Source organism: Triticum aestivum, chromosome 1A, assembly GCF_018294505.1.
Source record: "Triticum aestivum cultivar Chinese Spring chromosome 1A, IWGSC CS RefSeq v2.1, whole genome shotgun sequence".
NCBI lineage: Eukaryota > Viridiplantae > Streptophyta > Magnoliopsida > Poales > Poaceae > Triticum > Triticum aestivum.
The window spans coordinates 543,917,652-543,935,166 of record NC_057794.1 but is presented as its reverse complement, the minus strand read 5'-3'; the positions used below and the strand labels follow the sequence as shown (position 1 = coordinate 543,935,166).

The following is a 17,515-nucleotide window of genomic DNA, read 5'->3' as shown; positions in this document are numbered from 1 at the left end:
ACTTGATCAGAATGAAATAATTCAAAAAAGTACTAAAACTAAAATGCTCAATGAAATTGTTCCCAACCTTTTGCCTATCAGATATGATAGTGTATGTTCCAAATTTGTTGCCACTGCCAATGCAACATCTCAATTGAGTTAAAAAACAATTTTAACTGTTAGCATCTTCCTTGTCAACCACACCAAAAGCTATGGGATAAATGTTTTTGTTGTCATCCCCTCATGTGGCTGCAAGAATTTGTTGTCCAGTGGTTAACTTAATGAAGCATCCATCAAGACCTATAAATGGTCTGCAACCATTAAGGAAACCTTCCTTTGAAGCTGCTAAACAGTAGAACATATACTTGAATCTAGGAGTAGGTGTTGCATTATCTGGATCTTCAAATGTTGCTATACACCTGCTACCTGGGTTTGTGTCAAGAACTGCTTGAAGATAATCCCTGAGCCTCAAGTACTGCTACTTGTGGTCACCTTGAACTACATCAACCTTCCTCCTTGCCCTATATGCCACACTTCTTGACACATCCACTGAAAACTTAGTCTTGGTCTTTTTAATTAACGCATCCACAAGAGATCTAATGTCTTCTCTCAATGCTGCCTCTACTGACCTTGACAACCACTTAGTAGTAACCTTTGTGGACTCTGCACATGCTCTACAAGTGTGCAACATATCACACTTCTTGATGCAAAAGGTTTTTTCATGAGCTAACTTAGAGGCACATATATAAAGATCACAACCTTGGGCTCTCTTCAAGCACCAAACAATAATCCTATCTGGGGCATTTCTGTGATAATGATAATTTGTCAAAGTCCTAATGTGAAAATCCTAAGTGCATCTCTGAACTCATACATAGTGGTGAAGCACAAGCCCCTATAAAATTGCTCTACTGGTCTTGGAAGTTGTGATCATAACATATCTTGTTTTTCAACTTCTTATTCCTTCTCTTCCTACCACTTGGTAGTTTATAGGATCCTTCGGGCTCATCTTCTTCATCGCTGATGCCATAATCATCAGGGAAACATTTTTCATCTGCTTCAAGGAACCAATCTGGTTTCTCCTTTTTCTCAACCTCATGGTGGAATCTACTGGTTGGACCAGGTTTTCTCACTACCTTGAGTTTCTATACCACTATTGTTTCTTGTTTTGCAGCTTCATCTTCAGAGGAATACTCTAATTGAACATCCACATCGTTCCCATATGAATCTGATTGCGCATCATCAGAAAGAAATTCAAACACATCAGTGTCACCTTCAAAATGGTTAAGGTTAGCTTCTGTCTGCACCATGCTTTTCTTGAGCTCATCCTTTTTGTCCATGCTTATATCCATCACCTTGGTGCAACTTTGTTGAGTGTTAATGCAATGTTCAGCAAAATAACGATCTATATTTTCATCTGGATTACATGCCTCATGAGCTCCCACTGCTCTTATGTTTAGAATTTTTTCATTATGAGAGTGGATCAACATCTGTTGCACATCATCTTCACAGCATATTTGATCTAAACCTTCAACAAATACATAGTACATATAATCATCAACCACAAAGCCCTCACTCCCAATAAGAGAAAGCATTGTCAAATATGATATGTCTGACTGGTACAGATTTCGAACCACGGAATCTCTGGCATTGAAATGGAACCAAATTGCCCACTTTGGGTCATCAATTATGAAAAATTATTGAATGAATTACCTATATTAACTGAAATCTGGATAACTGAATCTAAGTATGCACAATATTGAGTTTCTGATAGATTGTTCTTTTCAGTTTCTTACCCAACAAAGTGTAAGTTTTTAACAATTTTCAAGGGCATCAATGTTATCATACATGATAGAAAGATGAATCTAACTATGCAAAAAACTAGCCTAAATTTCCTCCAAAATGAAAATAATTGAAATCTCTGATAAACTTCCAAACAAACAGATGAGATGTCGTACCTGCCGCCGCCCGCGAAACGAGGAAGCTTCTGATGGCCTTGAGGTGTGCTTCTTGTCGTCGTCGGTGGTCGCGCCGGCGCCGACCAACCCAACTTCTGCGAAGGATGAGATTCGGACTGAGAAGACTGTTGCGTCGCGAAGTCGCAAACCCCGCTGCTGACCACGTCTGGAGGTATGCCGCCAAATGAATCGTCGTCGGAGTTTGCATCCACAGCCGCCATGACTGCCGATGGCTAGGGGTAGGGAGGAGCTCGAGGGAGAGTGAGAGAGGGTGGGGAACGGAGCGAGCCGGCCAGCCAGGTTTGACCTGGTGCGACCCGGTCCGACCGAGCGGCTGCACTAACGGCCGCCCAAGTTTGGCGCCGTTAGCCGTTAGGCCGACCGACAGCCTGGCAGGTGGGCCACTCGTGTCAGAAGCGCGGTTAAAACGATTCAAACGGCCATCAGTTCTACTTGGTAGTTTTTAGTTACAAAATTAGAAAATTTTGATAGTATTCGGTTAGTTTTTTTAAAACGGGTAGTTCTGTGGGACGGGAACCCCTAAAGTGGTAGTTTTTTGTCAATCATTCAATTGATTTCTATCATTGCAAATTGGCATACAAGATCTTTGGCTTTTCATTGGCGACTTTAACTCTATAAGATCGCTCAAAAATAGAAACTTGTCAAATTCACCATCTGTTGAATGGACTCCCCATTAAAGGCCGTCAATTCACCATCTGTTGAATGGACGACAGCTTTTCCAAACATTTATGTTAACTAGTCGTCAACCCGTGCATTCACACGGGTTAGTCCGATTGCACATAACATTATTACTTCATCATATATCAATTGCTTTGTGTTGCCCATTTTTTTCTATGCATGAATGATTCATATGAGACTGTTAACTTGTACGCTAACTTAGAATTATAGTTTTCCTAAAGATATTATTGAGAGCATGTAATTGTTTCCGTTAATATAAAAAAGCATGCAAAATGCCCCTTTTGGGTCCCAATCCATATTCTCACTTTAATGGGTTTAACCTATTTAGGTGTGCATGCCCACTTGTGTGACTGTAGCTTTTTCAAATGGCGATGCATTCTTATATATACCAGAATCCTGTTTGGGATTGATAAGAAAGCATTTAAATTTACGTAAATATCTACAACATAGTTACAACATGGATAAAATGGTTAGTCACACTTGCATGTGTGAAAAAGAAACATATATCTTGCAAAACCTCGTGTATTGGTTAGCACTAACTTATTTGGTTAAATAATCCGAGGGTTAGAAAGTTAGAGTAACTTTATGGTGAAAGTTTGCTTATTGTTTAACCGGGGATGTAGTCAGTATTTTCACCTTGACAATGGTGTATAAATTCAGCATTGAGTATGATGATTAAATGTATTAAAATTTAAAGAGTCATAATCTTTTTTTATGCAAAAATAGAATACTCCGTGAGTCCAGTGAGAAAAACAAAAGAAATCAATACATGAAACATATTCTTTTATGCCAATTTACCATTCAGGAAATAGAAATTGCATCATCCATCTTGTCATCTTCAAAAACTCGAGAATCTAGAAGAGTAAAATTTTAGAAGGAAGCTTCTCTAACCTGATGTGGGCAATGATTTTAATTATTAAGCGAATGTAATTTCAGTAGTGGTACTCGATCGACACAAAATCTTGTTAATCATATACCAGTCATCTTGGCCTTCGTACCACACGACCTGGAGATACAGATTGACAGCATGAACATCCATTTGGTCACTGTGTGAGATACCTGATAACTAAACAACCACCTGTAGCTGAGCATCTTGCAAATAACAGGCTTTTGTCCACAGCTAAGTCAATGCCTAACCATGGTGAGAAAAAACCTAGTAGGAAAACAACCTATGAAGAGAAAAATGAACCTGACCAACCCATGAACTATTTAGGAGTAGCATGCTAGAAGAAATCAGTTCCAAGTATAATAGGAGAAAACAGAACTGATATAGCTGCATGCTCTTGACCGTTTCGTAAAAATAGCCAATGTTAGAATGTACTCAAGTAGAGTTGGTGAGAAAAAAATGTTACCACTACTTGGCCGATGATGAACATGCTGCAAGAAAATAATGGCTGGAGTTTTTGAAGAGAGATGAGGGTCAGAATTTACGTGCACCCATTTTTTAGCATTTAACATGAGAGAGATGAGGGTCTGACTTTTTCTAAAGTACATATAAGAAAATAATGGCTGGTAGACAAACTCTTTAATCTACACACGACTCAACAACAACTGTTACTATTACTTAATAATTGTAAAATACTATATGTGATTCACTTCAACGATAAGAATCTGCATATAGCATGTCTAGCCAGCATGTAGAAAAACTACCTGCACAACAGAAGCTACTCTTAGAGTAATACCATGTAATGCATGGTGTCCTCAATTTAGGACCTTGAGCATTGGTTCAAAGGATATATCGTTCGCTTATATACATAAATTTATCCTTTTCAATTTTAAATCTCCACAATCAACAGAAAAGAAAAGACGCATTCATAGCTATTTTCTCTGAACATTACCTCAAATCCTTAAAGACATGTATGGCAAGCTGGTCCAACCGGTAGACAGAGGAGGGATGTTTGAAACTGGCGAGAGAAAAGGGGTATATATATGCTGCAACATTTATTGTACTATGCCGCAAGAGTAGTAACGCATGCAGATGGGGGTGAGCTTCTTCTTGTTGTATTGATCGACGGCAAAGTAAAGTTGTTGCTGCTTGCAAATGACATGCGTCGTGCTCATCTTCCTGTGGTTGCAGGACATGCTGACATTTAACGTGCATCATAATCTCATACCTTCCTTGATCAACCTGTATGACAAATATGCAATAAATCACCCATAGCTTTATATGAGATAACAGGAAAGATCAATCTATCAGAAGTTCAGAACTCCAAGAAGAAATTGAAGGATACCAGCTACCTCTTCCTTGCCTGTGTTCATGGTAGTTATCATGTTTTCGTCGCTCTTCCAATGAGGGCGTTGCTAAACACTAAATTACATGCTCAAAAGATGTTGCAGGAGGTAAGAGTGCAATAGGGCAATGGCCATGCCAAGGTGCTTCATAGTTACTCGGGAGGCGGCAGCCATGTAACATGCAAAAGAATCTGTAGCAGATAGCCAATGGAGGAGGAGAGCCTGGTGAGAGGTTCGAGACTCAATCCGTGGAGACAAACCATATATAGCAGAAAAGTGAAAAGTATTGCAGATTAATTTCCATTAGCCTGTAGCCAATAATCTGAAGGTCAGTAGGTTATGGTGTGATCGTTGCGAAAGTTGGGGATGGGGCAAGGCCGCACAGATTCCTACGTAATGATTTTGGTTGACACATGTCATGAAAAAAATCTTGGACTTGAAATCCTCTTTACACATCTTGCTACCCCGCTGGCAAGACCTAAAAAATAAAATCCGCACAATTATCCAACTCTCCAAAGTTTCAGGTTGGAGAACACATATTATGAATCTGGGCGGAACGGACATATGCTCATCGATTTTAGTGGAAAACAACACACAAACCTCCAGGACAGTAATCTTGCGGATGCGCTCGCGAGGCGGCGGCTGGGTAACGTGTGAAAGAATCAGCAGCATGTACACCACCTATCTATACCGTGCATGCACCTGGACATATAAGCATTTGACTGTAGCGAGTTGGAGGTTAGCTGACGCATTATCAGACCTTGTTATTTGACTTCGGTTCAGAACAGTACAGCAGCCAGCACAGCACGAAGACAAATACTCTCTCTCCTGTAATCCTGTTCTCTCTATCTCTCCCTTCGACCTTTCTTTTCTCTCACGCGGCTCTCTATATATATATATATATCCTCCACTTTCTCTCTCTTAAGAGCAGCTTTCTCTCCTCCCCTTCTATTCTCTCAAAGCTTCTCTCTCGTACGGATCTGAGAGATCTCTCTCCAATTCTAAATCTCCCGCTACTTTCTCTCTCTTAAAAACTGCTCTCTCCTCTCATATTTTGTATCTCACTCTCCCTATTAAGGAGGCTAAATCTCAGAAAATATCTCCCTTCCCATCTTTCTTCCCCCTTTCGCTCACATGGGACTGTTCCAAGCAGAAGGAAACGCTCTAACTCTCCCCTTTACAACGTCACCCTCTCTCTATCAGTTGAGATAGCAGGTGTACCTGTATGGCAGCAAAAAAAACCCCAGGAGAAAAGCATGGATCAATGATATGCGGGAGAGCCTGCCATAGATAAAAACATCAATATTTGGAAGATTGGGGCTGGTTTTGTGGTCCGGGAGTTTCATGAGAACACGTATGCCACCTGAAAAAAAACGTACATGAAAACTCAAGGAAACAATCTGCATGATGCTGAGAAATCACACGGTGGATGAGGCAGACCTGGTTTCTTCATGTTGCACCCACGAATCAACTGGAGGCACTTCAAGGCGTGGGCATACCACCCATGAATCAACTGGAGGCAGTTCAAGACGTGGACATGGTTGCGAGCTTCCGGCTGGATTGGAAAGCAAAAATCAAGAACATGAGAATGCCAGATGCGTTGCTTTTTTTGTTGATAGAAGAGGAATAGATAGGACACCAACATCGTGAGATTGGATGAGAGAAGCTTAAATTTTTCTTTCGTCTTTTTGTTTTTACAGAAGGAGCTAGAGTAGATGAGTTTTCTAAAAAAGAAAGAGATTGCTTTAATTAGAGGAGAAGAAATGGTGGATTGGTAGTAGAATTGTGTCTTAATTGGATTCTATTGTTACAACAAATGAACAATTGTGGGCCCTGATTTTTTTCACAATTGACCAAAATTTCAGCTGAGAGTTATATGAGTCAATCTAAACCGTAATAATTCGGTCCCACCAGATTAACAGCCCGTAAAATCTAATTAACGTGGTAATTTCTAGGGAGTCTGTAATTAGTATAGGTATAGATAGATAGATAGATAGATAGATCCTTTGTCTTGTCCCATCTCAGACCATGTTCTGTGTGCCCTTTCGATTCAGACTGGAATTCTGAGATGCAAAATTTTCAGATTCGGAAGGTTTTGGTTTGCCCTCATTAAAGCATCCGGAAGTTTTTGGCACTTGTTGTAGCTTTAATGAGTGCAAACCAAGACTGCTGAATTACCTCAGAAAATTTTCAGCATCCGGGTTTTCTCGAGGTAATTCAGCAGTCTTGGTTTGCCCTCATTAAAGCTACAACAAGTGCCACATCTCTGCCTGCTAAGTTAAAACGCCTCAGGTATGCACTAAAAGAGTTGGAACAAATCGATCTCCAAATTGAGTTTACTCATTGAGAACTGTAATCGTGTGCTCCTCCAACTCGACAATTTGGAAGAACTAAGACAGTTAACTATACATGAAGGCAACTTCAGAAAAATTACCCAAATTACCGACAACACTAATGAAAATGACATTCTCAACGACACCTACACTGAATATGACCAAGCTTTTGTACTCGCTTTATTTGGAGAAAAAAGGAGAGAGGAGCAGAATATGATCGATTTGGAGTTGAGCTTTTTCTACGGCCACAAGGCAAAAAAAAAAAGCATCCACTGCAAATGCACCCAAAAAATGAGCGATAGAGGTGAAAGAAAAAGAGAAGACAGCGAAGCAGAGGAAACAGAAATCAAAGACAGCTAAAAGAAATTACAGACGAGCAGACCTAGCTAGACACTAAGGCCCTGTTCGGCACTGGCCCAGCTCCGCAGAATACGAGGATCTGCGGAGTACCTCTTCGGCCACTCCATAATTTTAAACTGTAGCTCCGGCCGCTCCGGGAGAGAGTCGAGGAGTGGAGAGCCTCCGAACGGGCCTTAAGCATGGCTAAATGTTCGATGCCGCTAAGACAACTTACACGTCGCTGACCGGAACCGGCACACCGGCCTCTCTCTTCATGTCTGTCGGTGTCGCTACGGCAGCGGCAGGAGCAGGCACCGAGTACTCTGGTGACCCTGCGACAGGCGTCCTCCACATCCCGCATGTACGTACCGTTTCTTGGAGGTTGAGGTTTCCATTTTCGACAAGCTACGCCGTGCTACTTAAGGCCGCAACCAACCAGCAATGCATGCGGTGTGCGCGGTGTGTCAGCTGAGGGAGAGGCACTCCCACGCTTCAAACTTCCTCAGTCCAAGCAGAAGCCGACACCAACCTCGCCGCCGGCGAAGGGCTGAATAATGGGTGGTTTCAGCCGAGCCAGCTGCTTCCTCTGCCTGGGCCCAAGGAAGAAGGAAGTCCCACCGCCTCCCCGGGCCGAACCGCGCCGAGCCGCTGCGGCAGGAACCTTCGCCTGGGACGAGCTCGCGGCCTTCGCCTTGGACGAGCTGGCGGCGGCGACCAGGAACTTCGGAGACGACTCCCGCGTCTTTGGTCCGGAGGCGGGTCTCTACAAAGGCTACCTCAAGAGCATCAACCAGGTGGTGACAGTCCTGGGTGGCAGACTAATCCTTTTTTCCTCAGTTCCATATGTACCGGCATGTCATACGTATTCGTTTGTAGATCGTTAGTAGGAGTATTAACCTGCAGCATGCCGCGGAGCAACTCAACAGCGAGTTTCTCGCCCATGTCCTGACGCTGAGCGCGCTGCGCCACCCGAATGTCGTCAACCTCATTGGCTTCTGCGCGGACGGCCAATACAGAATCTTGGTTCACGAGCACGTGCCATTGGGTTCTCTCGAAGATCACCTCCACCGAGTAACCACAGTTCCCCGCTTCCCGCTCCCCGCCGCGCGCTACTCCGGCGCCGGCGTCCACCGCGCCTGGGCGCTCTCGCCGCAGCCACTCCGACTGCGGCGACCACCTCCTTGCCTCCCGGCGGCCATCCCTCGCCGCCCCTAGCCTCTCCCCCCTCCCCCTGGCCTCTCCCCCCTCCCCATGGCCGCCAGTCCCAGATCTGTGACCTCGTCGTTCCGGCCGCCGGGTGAGCGCCCTGTGGTGTCGGGTCTGGGGATCTCCTCCGGCTCCGAGGGTTCGGACGCGCAGGGGCCTGCTGCGGCGGAGCTCGACGCTCCTGCTCCGGGGGACGGGCAGGCTCCGTGGGAGCGCCCGCCTCCCTCCAAGAAAGAGCTCTGGAGGATGAGGCGCAGCCCTGTTGGCCCGACCGTGCGCTCGCCGACGGCGCGGCCTGCGTCGCCGCCCGTTGTGGTTGCCCCGGAGATGCGTGACAAGTGCTTCAAGTGTTTGGAGAAGGGCCACTACAAGAAGGAGTGCACCAATCAGATTGTCTGTTTCAGATGTGGCTTGCCCGGCCATGGCTCCCGGGACTGCAAGAGGCCGAGGAGCCCGTCGTCGGTGGACGACCTCCGCAGGGAGGCGGTGGCCAAGGTGGCGCGCCGCTCATCTCCCCCGCCGCGGTTGGCGCCGGCGTCCGCGCCCCAAGGTGTCAGCTTGTCGGTTCAGAACGTGGCGCCGGGTGTCGACGTGGAGTGGCCACCTCTGGCGCCGCCGCGTCTGCAAGTGGAGAGCAGAGTCGAGGAGGCGCCGGCGGAGCTCTGCGTCGTCAAGCGCTCTGCTGTTGTGTCCGACCTTGAGCGGCGCCTCCAGTTCGCCATGGTGGCATACGTGGCTGGTCAAAGGAGGGTTCTTGCACCGGCGCGTGTGAAGGAGATCCTCGCCGGGAAGCTCGACATCGCCCCGGAGCTCGTCTCGGTGCACTTCTACAGGCCGGAGGACTTTTTGGTGGTCTTTGCGACCGCGGAGATGCGGAACAGAGTGACGACGTGCCCCTCGGTGGAGTTTGAAGGTGATCGTCTGATTTTCAGGCCATGGAATAGGCAATCACAGGCAGTCCATTCGGTGTTCGGATTCAAGGTGTGGCTGGTGATCGAGGGCATCCCCCCCATGCGTGGGATCGCTCTGTGGTGGAGGTACTGCTTGGGTCTTCTTGCAAGGTGGAGGAGGTGGCTCCTGAGACGGATTCCCGCTCCGATCTGTCCTCGTTCAAGCTCACGGCATGGACGGCGAGCCCGGATGAGATTCCTGCTCTCAGATGGCAGGCGGTGCCGGAGCCTGGACTGGAGGCGCCGCCCGCTCTCCTGCAGTACAAGGTGCTCATACACACCGACATGATCATGGATCTGAGAGAGGCTGGCGAGCCTTGGTTCTTTGGGAGCTCGTCGGGCAGCGGCCAAAGCGGCCTCCCCGACGACGACGACATTGCGGGTGGCGGACCCAGATCGCGCAGGTTGGTGTGGCAGTTTGGGGTCCCTGACACCCGCTCCGGCGGCCTGGGCGGCGTCGCCGCTGGTGGCGGGGGTGGGGCCTGGTCCAGACCGTTGGGACACGATTGGCGCCTCCCTCCCATGGAGGCCACGCCGGTCGCTACGCCTGGGGCCCCACCAATCCCTATCCTGTGCAGGCTGACGAGACGAGTTTCAGCTTTTCAGCGTTTGACCGGTCAGGCCAGGAGAGAGGATTCGAATCGCGCGCCAACTGTGGATGCTACTAGGGGTGAAGTGATGACGACTTCAAACAGGAGTGGTGGAACGGTTCCGGAAGCAACGGCCAATCCTCCGCCTCGGTTGCTGAGGCGTGCAGAGTCTGAGCAGAGAAAAGAAGGGGAAGGCACATGCCCATCGGTTGTCCAGTCTGGAATGCTCCGGGTGGGTCCGCAGGTGGCAGCCCCGATGCAGCAGATGGGGCCAGTTCTTGTGCTGGTGGCCACTAAGGACGGAAACCAAGAACCCCAAGGAGGAGTGGCCACTGGGCAATCGGTTACGGCCAAAACGAGTGCAGAGCCTGCTGTGGTTGTGCCTCCTGTCGCTTCGGAGAAGGCAGGACCAGGATCCCAAGGCGGTGGGGAAATTGGGCCCCCGGATGTGACCAATCCTGTCGCACCGCGGGTAGAGCCGACACGTGAGTTGGCGAGCGCGCCCCCCGTGTTCACGCAGGACACAGCGACACATGAGGCCATGGTGGAGACGCAGACTCAAGGGACACCCGGCAACACCCCCCTGGATGAATGCATGCAATCGATGGATGGCCTCAGGATGACTGGGCCCCGCACTGATGGGAACCACGCAGTTCTTGCATGCAATACGATCCACGTACACGAGCCATTGGTGATGCATATGGGCAATCTGCCTGCACAGCGGCCCTCGGATGTTTGTGACAAGGGGACAGGTATGGAGATTGTAGCGACGGACGGTCCAGCAACAGGACTGACTACCAAGGAGGCGGAGATGTACGCAAAGCTCAAGGTGTTCTGCTCAAGCATTGTGAAGAAATTGGCCCCACCAATTCTCAGGGAAGTCCAGGCCACCACCTTGCGGGTCGAGGCTGAGCCATTCACGCCCAGAAGAACCACTCGTGCTGCCAAGAAATCAGCAGTGCATGTAGCGCCAAGGGCCACGCCAGCGGAGAACGTTCTCTTGCGCACGCTGGGACTCGTACCGGAAGACTTGGACGTAGAAGACGCAGCCGTGCAAGAGCTTAAGGCACTGTTTGACTCGCCTCTTCGCGAGCAGCACGTGCGCGTGATCGCAGCCCTGTTCGGCAAAGAGATGCCAGGGCAGCTCAGTGGCACTTGCTCTGGGGCTGCGGCTGGAATCGGTGCACACTAGATGTGTGGCGTGCTGGGCGTTGGATGCACATCTGCTCCATGGATACAAACCCATCGGTGACGTGTTGGAATGTCCGAGGCTTGAACAACCCATCCAAGAGACAAGCGGTGAAAGACTTTTTAGTGTCGGTGCGGCCTAACTTAGTGTGCTTGCAAGAAACTAAGCTCGATGTAGTGGATAATTTTCTCATAATGCAATGTTGTGGCCCGTCTTTAGACGGCTTTGCTTATTTGCCGGCGGTGGACACGAGAGGTGGGATCATTCTAGCGTGGGATACCACCGTGATGATGGTGGATAGTATCACGCGCGACACTAACTCCCTTACAGGCTTGGTGCATCCAAAGTCTGGAGAGGAATGGTGGATCACCGTGGTATATGGGCCACAAGGCGACGACCAGAAGACCCTTTTCCTTGAGGAGTTGTGCACGAGGAGAACCACATGTCCGGGGCCGTGGATGGTTCTAGGTGACTTCAACCTAATCCTCCGCGCCTCGGAGAAGAATAATATGAATCTTAATCGGGCCATGATGAACAAATTCAGAAGTTTTGTCGACAGCAATGAGTTGAAAGAGCTCTACATGCACGGACGTCGTTTCACTTGGTCCAACGAGAGAGATGACCCAATCATGACCAAAATAGACAGGATCCTCGTGTCCGTAGACTGGGAATTGGCGCGGCCTGATTATCTACTGCAGGCGCTCTCGACTGGTGTTTCGGATCATGCGCCGCTACACTTATCGACCAGTGCAACATATTGGCCGAAGAAGAGGTTTCGTTTTGAGAGCTTCTGGGTCAAATTGGAGGGTTTTGAGCAGGCGGTTCGGGAGGCCTGGGTTTGTGATCACTCCATTGTGGACCCATTCAAGAGACTAGACGCGCTCTTCCGCAATGCCGCGGTGGCGCTACAAGCTTGGGGTCAGAGGAAAGTGGGGAACATCAAACTCCAGATCGCCATTGCCACACTAGTAATCCTCCGACTGGATCAAGCTATGGAATCTAGAGGGCTCACCGAGTTAGAGACGTGGCTAAGAAGAACGCTAAAGCTTGCACTTCTGGGGCTGGCGTCACTTGAACGTACAATCGAGAGGCAAAGATCAAGACATAGATGGCTTCGCGAGGGAGACGCTAACACAAAGTTTTTCCAGTTGATTGCGAACGGCAGGAGAGCGAAGAACTTCATACCGCAGGTTAAACGAGGAGATGAGATTGCCACTGACCAGACCCGCAAAGAAGAGATTTTCACAGAGGCCTTTCAAAACTCCCTTGGCACAGCACAGGCCAGGGATCACACGCTCAATCTTCAAGAGCTAGGCTTGGCGCAGCAAGACTTGAGCAGTTTGGACGCGCTGTTTACTGTCGAGGAGGTTTGGTCTGTTATCAGAGAGATGGCCCCGAACAGGGCCCCTGGGCCGGACGGATTCACAGCTGAATTCTACCAAAAGGCGTGGTCAATTATCAAGGATGACATCATGGCAGCGCTCCTAAAGCTTTGCGTTGGGGATGACCGAGGGTTCGCCAGATTAAACCGCGCGCTGATCGTTTTGATACCCAAGAAGCAGGATGCTATGGAGGTGGGCGATTACAAACCGATTAGTCTACCACACAGTTTCTCCAAACTGTTCGCCAAGCTACTGGCTAATCGGATTAGGCCTTTCATGAAGGATTTAGTGGCTGCCAATCAGTCCGCGTTCATCCGCGGAAGAAGCTTGCATGACAACTACCTCCTTGTTAAGCAAGTGGCCACGAAGATTCACGCGAGGAAAACCAGAGGTGTGTTCCTAAAGCTCGACATATCTCGTGCCTTCGATTCCCTGTCCTGGCCCTTCTTGTTCGAAGTGCTCGGCGCCAAAGGCTTTGGAGGGAGATGTCTCAGGTGGATAACTGTCCTGCTGCATACTTCGAGCACCAAAGTGCTAGTCAATGGAGCCCCGGGAAGAAGGATCTGGCATGCAAAAGGGCTGCGACAAGGGGACCCGGTCTCCCCGCTGCTTTTTGTCATTGCAATGGAGGTCCTCACGGCTTTGGTTTCCAAAGCCATGGCTGATGGAGTTCTAAGCTCATACACCGGAATCTCGGCGACCCAGCGACTATCTATATATGCGGATGACGTGGCGTTATTCGTCAAGCCAAACATTCAGGATCTGGGATTCGTCAGGATCGCACTGTAGCTATTTGGAGAAGCTTCGGGACTGGGGGTCAATTACAGGAAATCGTCGGCGATTTTGATCTCGGAGGACCAGGAAGACAAAGCCAGAGTGCAGAATCTGTTGCAATGCCCCATTGGAGAATTCCCGTGCAAATACCTTGGACTGCAACTGGCCATCAAGCATCTCACGAAGGCGCATTGGCAGCCCCTTTTGGATCAAGTGCGGCACTGCCTCCCGGCTTGGCAGAGGGGTCTGCTGCAGCGATCAAGCCGGCTTGTACTTGTGAAATCGGTCATCGCAGCGAGACATGTGCATCAACTGCTCGCGATGAAGGCCCCTGGCTGGGTGCTCGAGGATATTGATAGATGGATGCGAGCGTTCTTTTGGGCGGGGAAAGATCAAGTGAACGGAGGCCAATGCTTAGTGGCATGGAGCACGATTTGTAAGCCGACTTGTTTCGGAGGCCTGGGAGTGAAAAACCTGAGACTGCAAGCGCTCGCACTTAGGGTGCGCTGGGAATGGATGAGGCGCACAGACCCTCAAAGGCCGTGGCATGGACTGGGACTCATGGTGGATGAAGATGCGAGGCTCGTTTTCGATAGCTTGGTGCAGATCACAGTGGGCAAAGGAGACAAGATCCTGTTTTGGAGGGATCGGTGGATTCATGGACTCTCCGTCAGGGATATAGCGCCGTTGCTTGTGGCGGGAGTGGAGAATAGGGTCAGAAACTCACGCATGGTTGCCCAGGCTTTGATCGGAGAAAGGTGGGCACTCGACGTGCAACCACAGACAACCTTCGGAGCATTGCTGCAAACAGTCCATTTGAGACATGCCATTGCGACAGTGCCGAGAGATGAGCTACTGGAGGACACGTTCTCTTGGCCGCATGATCCATCAGGTTTATACACGGCGAGATCCACCTACATGAGACTCAACCAGGGTGCGATCGTATCACCTACAGCTGTGGCGATTTGGCGTAGCTGGGCGCCATTAAAGTGCAAAATCTTTACCTGGCTTGCGGTGCAGCATCGATTGTGGACATCGGACAGACGGGTACGCCATGGCCTGCAAGATAACCCATCGCCATGCTATACTTGTTTGCAGGATGAGGACACGGCTGAGCACATCTTGGTGCAATGTGTCTATGCTAGACAAGTGTGGCATAAGTGCTTGGACACCCTGGAAATTGACATACCCCATCCCAGCAGCACGGACACTTTTGTCGACTGGTGGCTAAGGACACGAGTGGGATTCCATGGGAAGCAAAAGCGAGGTTTCGATTCACTCATAATTGCTGCGGCTTGGTCGCTATGGAAACAGAGAAACGCTAAAGTTTTCAACAGATCGGAACAGGTTAAGGACTACAATGAGTTAGCTAGAGCCATCCTTGAGGAGATTCGTGATTGGCATATTGCAGGTGTTGGAGTGGGTGGATTAGAACGTTTTGTGAGAGATCACGATTGATCTACCGTAGGTGTGAGTGGGTGCTTGGGTGATCGATGTTCGCATTGATCGCTCGTCTCTTGTAAAACTTTTTCTCCCTTCTATAAAAATACGGTACGCTATTGGCGTACTCTCGGAAAAAAAAAAGATCACCTCCACCCCCGTGGTAAATTTTTGTTTGGATCATGCCAAACCCTGTAAATTCCGCTCATGATTCGATCGCTTGAGTTTGTGTTAATTAACCACCGGATCGATCTTGTGCTCCCCTCACCAGACCGGTCTTCAGCAGGCAAAGCACCGTTGGACTGGAACACAAGGATGAACATAGCTGCCCGTGTGGCCAAAGGTTTAGAGTATCTGCACCACAAAGGTGTGGTGTACCGCAAATCCATGGGTAGCTTGGACATCCTGCTCGGAGATGGCTACCACCCAAAGATGTCCCAGCATGGACTGGCAGACCTTGGACGGTTGCTTGCAGAGGATAACAAAGGCTGGTGTACTGATTTCTGGGGAAGCACTACCATTGCCCCCGAGACATACGTTACGGGGAAGGTGACCAAGGAGTCGAACGTGTACAGCTTCGGCGGACTGCTGCTGGAGATGATCACAGGGCGGAGGCCCATTGAGCCCGCCGACGAGGATCGGAACCTTATCGCATGGGTAAGTCCATTACCGTTCACATATTATTTGTAATCTACAGAGTGAATGATGTCATGTTTGCTGCTGGATCAGGCCACACGATTGATGAAGGACAGGAGCCGATTGCGAAGGATGGCAGACCCGGCGCTGCAGGGCCGGTACCTGTCCATGGATTTGGAGGAGGCCCTCACAGTTGCTTCCATGTGCGTCCACCAACAGCCGGCCATGAGATCGCCCATCGGCACCGTCGTCACAGCTCTGTCTCGCCTCGCCTATGATGTCGATCCACCCGAATCATCACACCCTGCGGCACCTAGTTAACCTAGCTAGTAGAGAAATGATCATGCGCCCGACATCTCCAGATGCATCGGTCATCATCAAGTTATAGTAGTTCCTTGCTTGCTGTGATATGTGACTGTTGCTTGGTGTGGAATAAGAATAACAAGTGCCTGGCCTGTATTAATATGCATTCAGAGGTTGTCTTGGTTCTAGAGGTGGAAAGGTGTGTGGGCGGCATAAGCAAGATCGGCAAGTTTCAGCTGAACTGATCCATCCCGGTATCTTCCATACATTCCAAGAGGCAGACTAATTAAGAGAGAAGGAAACAAGTTAAATTGGAGTCTGAAGTTGCTTGCATATTCTTGTCCTTCAGCTGGCAGTGGAGCTCCCTCAAGATAGCTTTATTCTTCTTTGTGCTTGCAACAGCAAGTCTAGAGGATAAAACCGCACCCATCAGGATATTACAATCATGAAACAACATTGTCAGTGACCCATGATCAAACATACTGCACTTGTTATTTCAAAAAAATAAAAATATACAGCACTTGTTATTTAAAAAAAACATACAGCACTTGCAGTGGGCATGCATGCACCCATGGCTGAGGCATGGTGGCAGCTAGGATCACTTCTAGTCATCGGACAGGACAAACATGTGGTTATCAGGAGGCCCTTCAAAAGAATCTGCATACTGGACATCAAGCATACTGCTATTGTTATGTAACACATAACTGTAGGAGCGTTTTAACATCTGTTCATTCAAGTTCAGAGGTAGCAAAACGGATGACTGAATATGAAATTTGACGCTGCCAAGGGATATTTTAAGCTGATAAGAATCGGAGCGATTTACCTAAAAACCATCAGGAAATATGACACCGAACTGGGAATCATTTGGTGAGTCACATTCGAGGACAGGCTCAGATGCAAGGAAAAACAGGTCTACTATGCTGCAAGCCTGCAACTCGTCAATGCACAGAACACAAGACGAGCATATTAGCATGATGTTCGTTCTGGTTCAGAGGCGACAGACTAAATTATTGAATTACGAAATTTTGCGTTCGAAGACAGCCACATAAGGAAAAAATATGGATTGAAAAGCACATGTATCAGCACACATATCCAATTTTTCACTTGCTGATGACAAAAGGATGTTACCATCAAGATCACGCCACCACGGCAAGAACAAGGTAACTTTTTACTACAGCACCAGAGCATTTCCACCGCTCGACACAAACTGACGACCTAGCACATCTATCCACCCGCAGGCACGACTCAAACTAGGACGTCTCGCAACAGATGCGGCGGGCAAGATAGGCAAATCTGGCAAGCAACAAGGTACATTTAGAACAGAGAAAAAACCTTAAAGCACAGAACTGCACTACTACATACAGCGCCATTTCGTTTTGCAACTACAATACTGAAATGAGAGATAAATAAAGTCATGCTCACGCAGAAGTTTCAATGCTAATTCTGTACCTTGAATTGAATTCCTAAGAGTTTCCTTGTCTGTCTTTCCTGGACCTGGGTACATGTAA

The 17,515-nt window shown here is 48.4% G+C and overlaps 1 protein-coding gene across 2 annotated transcripts; it reads left to right on the top strand.

Moving 5' to 3' along the window:
* The first annotated feature begins 7,745 nt into the window (after window positions 1-7,745).
* LOC123180235 (serine/threonine-protein kinase PBL27-like) lies at window positions 7,746-16,784 on the top strand. 2 transcript variants are annotated; one of them, XM_044592229.1, is made up of 7 exons: window positions 7,746-7,898; window positions 8,414-8,608; window positions 13,869-13,872; window positions 15,340-15,725; window positions 15,798-15,907; window positions 16,179-16,261; window positions 16,553-16,784. In XM_044592229.1, exons 1-7 carry the CDS (start codon window positions 7,746-7,748, stop codon window positions 16,702-16,704), a joined length of 1,083 nt encoding a protein of 360 aa, XP_044448164.1. In that variant the 3' UTR covers window positions 16,705-16,784. The 2 variants fall into 2 exon arrangements, with proteins under 2 accessions (XP_044448164.1, XP_044448156.1); XM_044592221.1 differs by lacking the exons at window positions 7,746-7,898; window positions 13,869-13,872; window positions 16,179-16,261; window positions 16,553-16,784 and adding exons at window positions 7,998-8,331; window positions 15,214-15,231 and having other exon boundaries at window positions 8,414-8,594; window positions 15,798-16,163.
* Window positions 16,785-17,515: the final 731 nt, after the last annotated feature.